Below are 7,673 nucleotides of genomic sequence, written 5' to 3'. Positions count from 1 at the left end.
TATATATAAATTTCAATATAATTCTTAAGTTTATAATTAAAATATCAATATTTAAAAGTTTTTAAAAAGTTTTAATATAATAATATGAGGGATATGCTGAGTTGGCATTTTTTTTAATTTTCTGGTATTCAGTAAGCTTATATTGCAATATATTCGTAATGAAAAAGTTCTGTGTACGACTGTGTTATTTATTTAACTTACGCTTTTGTATTGTGCCAAACAAGCATTTTACAAGTAAAACAATTAGTATACAAAACAATGAAATGTAAAAATGTAAAACATCGTAAATGTATGCGATATTCCGAATTTTCATTCCATAAGTAACATAAATTTTCCATGAAATATTAGATAAAAAATTAACAGTTTAGTAAATAGTAACTTAAAATTACCATTTTATATTTTCATAATTAAAACTTATGCTAACGAACTATTTTAATTAAGAATAATAAGTGATGAATAATATACCGACCCGAAATAAATGATAATGTGTGCAGCTTTATAAACAATTTTTACTTAATCTAACGATTGCTATTACAATGCTCACAGACATTTGATGAACACTTTATTAGTAACCTTAGATTTTTGTAAATTGATATTTTCAAAAGAATTAAAAGTTTTAATAAATAGAACAACAAATAATTAAGGTATATGAAAATTATACCTATTTAAATACGAAAACTTGAAGATTTTGTTCTGCTTGACAATCTATCAAATAATTTTCCTCCATGAACTAATTATTATTTTATCAGGTAATCCTTGATATTAATGAATTTATGTTTTTAATATTTTTAAAAAGTTATTTAAAGAGAAATGTATATTTTAATTTTAATACATTGTTTTTTTATTAATACTTTTAAAATATTTTATATATAATTATTAATAAGATATCTACATTAATTATGCAAATAAATAATGAGTACATAAATAAATTAAATTTGTAAATGTGTAAACTGTAACAATACTTATTTTTAAAATTATTTATGAATCTCAAAATTAAGAAAATATTATATTGTTATTTTTCACACACACACACACAAGTTTAAATAAAATAATTGATAATTACAATTATTTTTTTTAAAGAATTGTATGGAAAAAATTTGTTGATGTATTTAGATATTATTCTATGTTTGACATTAAATATAAATTCTAAAATTTAATTTTCGTAAACAAGTTGCACATATTGTTACATTAGATCAGAAGATGAAAAAGTGCAGAAGATAATAAACGTAATAAAATTGGTTCTTACAATTAGCATACAATGTTTAAGCTACATTTCACTACAAGTATTAAAAATCTCTATAGTTCATATATTACATATACTATAGATTTTTACTCTCAGTGAATAACGGAACGCAGTCTTAGTAATTTCGTGACATTAAGAATTCAGAACTCCACTTCCCATCTACTCCGGAAATCTCTTTCAGTAAATTAATTTCCAAATGTAAGCACAAATATAACCTGCATTAATCCATTTTGCGTCCATGGTCTAAAATATTTCGAGCGCCATTTCAAAACGTGATATCATCTGGCTAAATTTTTTTAGGAGTTATATTAGATTAACTTAAAAATTAATTTTTTAGATATCTTTAAAACATCATTTATTTATGTGAAATACAAAAACAGCAAAAAACACAATAAAATTAAATAAATTGATAAAGTAATAAGTATATTTTCCATAATAAAAATGGAAAGCGAATTTAATTTTTCTTATACTATATTCTTATATACACTATAAATCTTGTTTACATCTAATGACTTTAAATTATCTATAAACAATATTATTTCAATGTTCAACTAAGATTAAATTCTTTCTAAAATTTGCTGCCCTGAACTGTAGTCCACTCAGCACGTGCCTTAATACACGAATTTAACATAAATTTATTTACGTATCCTCCAATGCGCAATGTAGTAATTTCTCAAGATTAATAGCAAATTATTACAGTTATACGAAACATATGATGAGCAAATTCAATCTTATTAAAAGATACAATATATTTTTGTTTAGAGCATAGCAACACATTTTCTGTCGGATATCAAAGATAAGTCGATCTCGGATGATACCTTGCAGTCTATCGTAAAAATATGCCAGTATATACACTGCAGTGTGATCGAAGCTAATGATCGCTTCTCAAAAGTAAATACGCAGTATTAATATTTTACTAGCATACAAAATTACAATTGTTGTAGCAAATAATTCATCTTAGGAACTGGACCGTCATAATTATGTTACCCCAGCGTCATATTTGGAACTGTTATCGAATTATGGTGATCTCTTAAAAAAAAAGAAAGATGAATTAAATTCTGCAATGATACGTTTATCCACTGGTGAGTAAGGATGAAATTAATTAATTAATGTAAAATAAATTAATATAAAGTATTATATTTATTTACTATATTAATAAATGTGAAATCCATGATTAGATAATATGTATTTTGAAATATTTTCTAATATTTATAAGCTAAATTAAGCAAAATATTATATAACATAAAGTAGAGTTAAAAAAAAGATTTAGAAAGTATTAGACTGCCTTTATCATAATTTCTTACATGATGTAATTCTAATTAAAATTATCAAGTTGAGTTGTTAAGATAAAATCCTTATTTTATTTAATATTCTATTTCTTATTTTATCATCTTAATATAACAAATTTCATAGGTCAAAGGTAAATGACCGTCGATAGTTTTCCAGAGTATAAATTTAACGCCGACTGTCTGACAGTGGCTCGTAATTCGTGGTAAATTCGGAATATCGATTTGCTCCGTGTGCCGGTCGTAAATGTTATTCACGTGCTAAAAGGCAGGAAATGAAATGTCTCAATTCTTAATACCCTTACGATATACATTTATTAACATTTTCAGTGATTCTGCAAGTATAATATATCCAAAAATTATTCTATCTTAATCTAATCTATGTTAAATATATTTTTTATAGTAATTTTTTTTTCGATTTCGTTTTAATATTTGTATTTATTATGGGAGATAAATACAAGTATCTTTCATCGTATATTTAGCCATCAGTTAGTTAAACATTTCATTTACAATCCTATAAAAATATATATAAGCATATGAAGTTAATAAGAACAGAGAAAATTGAGTCCCTTTGAAGACTGTGTATTGATTAGCACTTCGACGAAATAAGAATGCATCTATTTAGACTATACGAGCCCATGATGAAAATTTACTGCCTCCAATTCGTTTACAATAATGCAAATTAATTACTTCATTTAATCTACATAAATCAGCATACAATTTGGTCTTTGTAACGCGATCTTTCTCGAACAGGATTAAATAAATTTGCGAACACAGAAACAGAAGTGAAAGACATACAAGAGATACTGAAACGAATGAAGCCTGAGTTAGAGAAAGCGGCAAAGGCTACAACAAGAATGATACATGAGATTACACAAGACACAGTAAGCATCTCAAAGTTTGTCAAACAAAGTTCTGAATCCTCATCACTCAAAAACTTCTTCATTTCATGTCTTATACGAAAGATATAACTTAGATATTAGTAAAGAGTTTCGTAACAGAAATTATTTTAATATATTTTATCAGCAGAAATCTTGAATTATAGAAGATCTTTTCAATGTACATTTTTATTTTATAATTTTCTTGAATATCTTATAAACATTTTCACAAAAAATTTTATAGGAAATTTATGATAATGATATTATTGCTTTGTAACAAGGTTGTAATAAAATCATTATTATTCAAAGCCTTTGTGAGAATTACATAGAAGGATTATTTCTTCAGAATTTTATTATAATTTAATTAATTCAAAGAATTTTAAATAGGTTCTTGTAACGTAATAAAATTAAAAGAACATAAATGAGAGGTTTTTTGTAAGTTTCATATCCCAAGGCAATACATGTCTAATACAAAGTATGAGATACGCAAATTAGAAGTGAAAATAATTAAACAGAAATATTCTGATACTCTCTTCTATCCTTGAAAAAAATATCGTTGCATAAACAATTACTTTTTAAAATAAAGCATACAGAATAATTTTTTAATTAAAATTTATATATACGAGTTATATAAAAATCTAATCTATTTCATGGAAGGAAGAGAAAAAGAGAAAGGTACAGCTATTTTAAACTCAGTTATCACATTAAGTATTGTAGTAATATTTTATACCAATAAATGTGTAACAAAAAGTAAATTATTTTATTTAGAAAATTTTTGCCCTTATAATTTGCATATGAAGCACAATTATCATAATTTTTCACATTTTTAAAGCATAATAAATCAGTATTATTCATGAGGAAAAAGGTGATAATAAATAAACGTATTACGAGATCATATGTATTCCTAACTTGAAAAAGCGAGATAATATAAACACAAACCTTTCACAAATTTATTTACATATTCCCTTTAATTTAGTATGTGATATATATTTACAGTATATATATATATATTATATATACATATATTATACATTACAATTATTTTACATACATATATATTATATATATATATTTACAGTTATATTTCTCATTGATCAACAATTTACAGGGTATATTACCTAATGTATATAGTGTATGTGTTTTTATTTTTTTACACCAATTTATTTATATCTCATTATTCTTTGTAAAAATAGTTAAGGTACATTTTTATCAAAAAATTAATAGTTTACGAGATATTTTACATTTCATGTCAAAATGTGCCAGAATAAAATATAAAATATCTTATAAACTATTAATTTTTCGATATCTGTATTTTGTTATTTTTATGCGCAGAAATTAAAGGAATCATATTATATAAAAAGAATCTCACAATTCTATTCTAAAAAATGGCCATGACTTTCATATGACCATAAAAAATCGATTTTTTTCTCTGAAAATTGATTTTATTATTTGTGTCCCATCAGGCATACATAACTCTTGATTTATATTATTTTTTATTTGATTTTATTCTGCAAATATAAAAAGAGTAATCCTTTTAGATAGGATGGACATTCTGTATATTAAATTGTTTCTCTGAATATCAATCTGAATTAGAAGTTATTTCTTATTATCCAAAACATAGATCTGAAACTTCTGTGATAAATTAATAATTTTAGATATATTTGTGGGAAAAACTATTTAATTAATTATTACTTCTGTGCATAAGCTTCTCTATCCTGTTATTATTATTTAATGATTGTGCACCAAGAGAACTTTTGCTATTCGCTTGTAAAGTATTTGATATACTTATACCTTGTTTTTTTTACAGAATACACTTTATATAATTAACATACAAAGCTTACAATCTGTTTCTTGCAGATTAAAGCAGAAAAGATCAAAATGGTGGCTATGCAACAAGAAGTGGCGGCATCAAAAATGAAGGAAGAGAATAAAGCAATCAGGGATGAAGCGGAAACAAATTTGAGTATGTTTTATCCTTACAAAGCACAGTAAAAGCCCGAAGAACAGAGAGAGAGAGAGAGAGAGAGTATTCTTAAAATAATATTATTTAAAGCTTTAAAAACAGATGTGCATGTACGTGCATATATGTATATTGGAAATAACATTCTTGTGGTAGAATACCATTCCAAGAAAGTATCGCGTGTTATTTACTTTGACATTCCGCTTTCGGGAAAACACATCGCTACATACAGAGTTCAAATGTCAAAATTTTTCAACAGAGAATTTTACGATTAAAACAACATGAAGTTTGTAAAACTCGTGAGAATGTACAAATATACACAAATTCGCTCGTGTACATTGTGTAATCAATTTGCACATAGTTCACTTTATATATTAACAAACTGAGATGAAAATTTTGTAAAAATTTGGGTATATGTATATGGAATTATATATGGAATTATATATTGATTTACACAATTTTATATTGATTTATATAACCACGAAAAGTTTGTTAAGTTAAAAATCAAAATTGAAACGTTAATAAAGCAATGCCTGTGAACTAATACCGAAACTATTACTAGTTAAATTTAATATATTTTGTATATTCTATACGTTACACCACATAAAATATAAATATATGTTTTTAAAAATCGTCCAACTTTTTTTAATTATTTAAAAAATATGTAACATTTAAAAAATATTTTATATTCTTAAACTATTTAAATAAATTAAATATTTCATGTATATGCATATATATTATATATATATATACATAGAAAAGGATATATATATATATATAAATATACATATATATACTCTCTTTCTTGTAAGAAATATATTGTGTAATAAATAACATCTCGCTCGTTAAAAAATGTACTTACGAAAAATATATTTGGCGCAAAATGCTCTACCATATCTCTCAATACACACATAATATTTAAGAAAAGATTTTGAGCAAAACTTTATTGTATGTGAAACTTAACTGTGCTTGTTGTGTCTATAAGTTGTCTATAATTACATATATATACATATATACAGGTGAAGTAAAGCCAATGCTCGAGGTTGCTGAAGCCAGTTTAAAGGCACTAAATAAGAAAAACATTACGGAAGTAAAGACGATGAAGAAACCGCCAGTGGGAGTACTCTTAGTGATCGAAGCAATGTGTATTATAAATAACGTGGCACCAAACAAGGTTTGTTCAGACATATACACAATTTTGCAAATATTTTATGTAATAATATTAAGCAGTATTCAAAATATCAAAGTAATATTTTTTAGTTTGTAATATTTATGTAATTATATAATCATACAATTGTAATCCAATAATCATTGTTTTTTAATTATTTTTACAATTTATTTATGCATATCTTACATAACAATATATTATTTTAATGATTTTGTAATTTTTTAACGTTGCTTCAATGAAATATCTCGATTCTGGACATAATTTTAATAAACCTTTTGTAAAGAATTTGTAAAGAATTTGTAAAACGATTTTTAATTTAATATAATAATTTTTTGGTACAATAAATAAATTTTAAAAAGTGTATGATCATTCTTAGCTTCCTGGGAAACTTCCTGGTGAGAAGATATTGGATTATTGGACTCCTGGAACTCAAATGCTAGCAGATCCAGTTCATTTTCTATATACAATGACGCATTTCAAAAAGGAAGATATCACGGAGGAAATTATCAATAAATTAAAAGATTATGTAGAAAATCCTAATTTTCAACCAGATAAAGTAAACATTTAGTTATATAGTAGTAAATACATATACAGGGTGTTTGATAAGTAACGATAAATTTTTCGCACAGGGGCAGAATGGAGAACTAAACTGAGAAGAAAAGTCCTGTACCATTTTACAATTTTCGTAATAATTAACAAGATATTAATTACTAAAAATTGTCAAAAATATTGGTCTTCAATAACTTTTCACTCAAATACTATCAACTTTACAGAAAAACTGCAAGAAACAAAAATTGTATTTTCTACTCATAGAGCTCTAAGAATTTTTTCAGAATTTTTTATCAACTTTTTAGTATTGCATTTTCTTATTTTTACCATCATGAGAAAATATGGTATATTAAAAAATTCTGAAAAAATTCTTAAAAAATTCTCAGAACTTTATAAGAAGAAAATAAATAATTTTTGTATCTTACAGTTTTTTTTTGTAAAGTTGATAATATTTGAGTAAAAAATTATTGAAGACCAATTTTCGGCAATTTTTAGCAATTAATATCTTGTTAACTATTGCGAAAATTGCAAGATAGTAAAGGATTTTTCTTCTCAGTTTAGTCCATTCTATCCCTGTGCGAAAAATTTA

The 7,673-nt window shown here is 24.5% G+C and overlaps 1 protein-coding gene across 1 annotated transcript in view; it reads left to right on the top strand.

Annotated features, from left to right (window-relative positions):
* Nucleotides 1-7,673, top strand: part of LOC108723499 (dynein heavy chain 1, axonemal) — a 107,340-nt gene that overhangs the window by 84,840 nt on the left and 14,827 nt on the right. Inside the window, exons 39-44 of the mRNA XM_018449319.1 lie at nucleotides 2,006-2,134; nucleotides 2,205-2,325; nucleotides 3,283-3,413; nucleotides 5,265-5,370; nucleotides 6,387-6,541; nucleotides 6,912-7,091. Of these exons, the coding sequence (XP_018304821.1) occupies nucleotides 2,006-2,134; nucleotides 2,205-2,325; nucleotides 3,283-3,413; nucleotides 5,265-5,370; nucleotides 6,387-6,541; nucleotides 6,912-7,091 (822 nt within the window). The remainder of the gene's footprint in view (nucleotides 1-2,005; nucleotides 2,135-2,204; nucleotides 2,326-3,282; nucleotides 3,414-5,264; nucleotides 5,371-6,386; nucleotides 6,542-6,911; nucleotides 7,092-7,673) is intronic.

The sequence above is a fragment of the Mycetomoellerius zeteki genome, unplaced genomic scaffold, assembly GCF_001594055.1.
Source record: "Mycetomoellerius zeteki isolate Tzet28-1 unplaced genomic scaffold, Tzet1.0 scaffold106, whole genome shotgun sequence".
Classification (NCBI taxonomy): Eukaryota; Metazoa; Arthropoda; class Insecta; order Hymenoptera; family Formicidae; genus Mycetomoellerius; species Mycetomoellerius zeteki.
The sequence above is the reverse complement of the archived record's forward strand: the minus strand, read 5'-3'. Positions and strand labels throughout refer to the sequence as shown.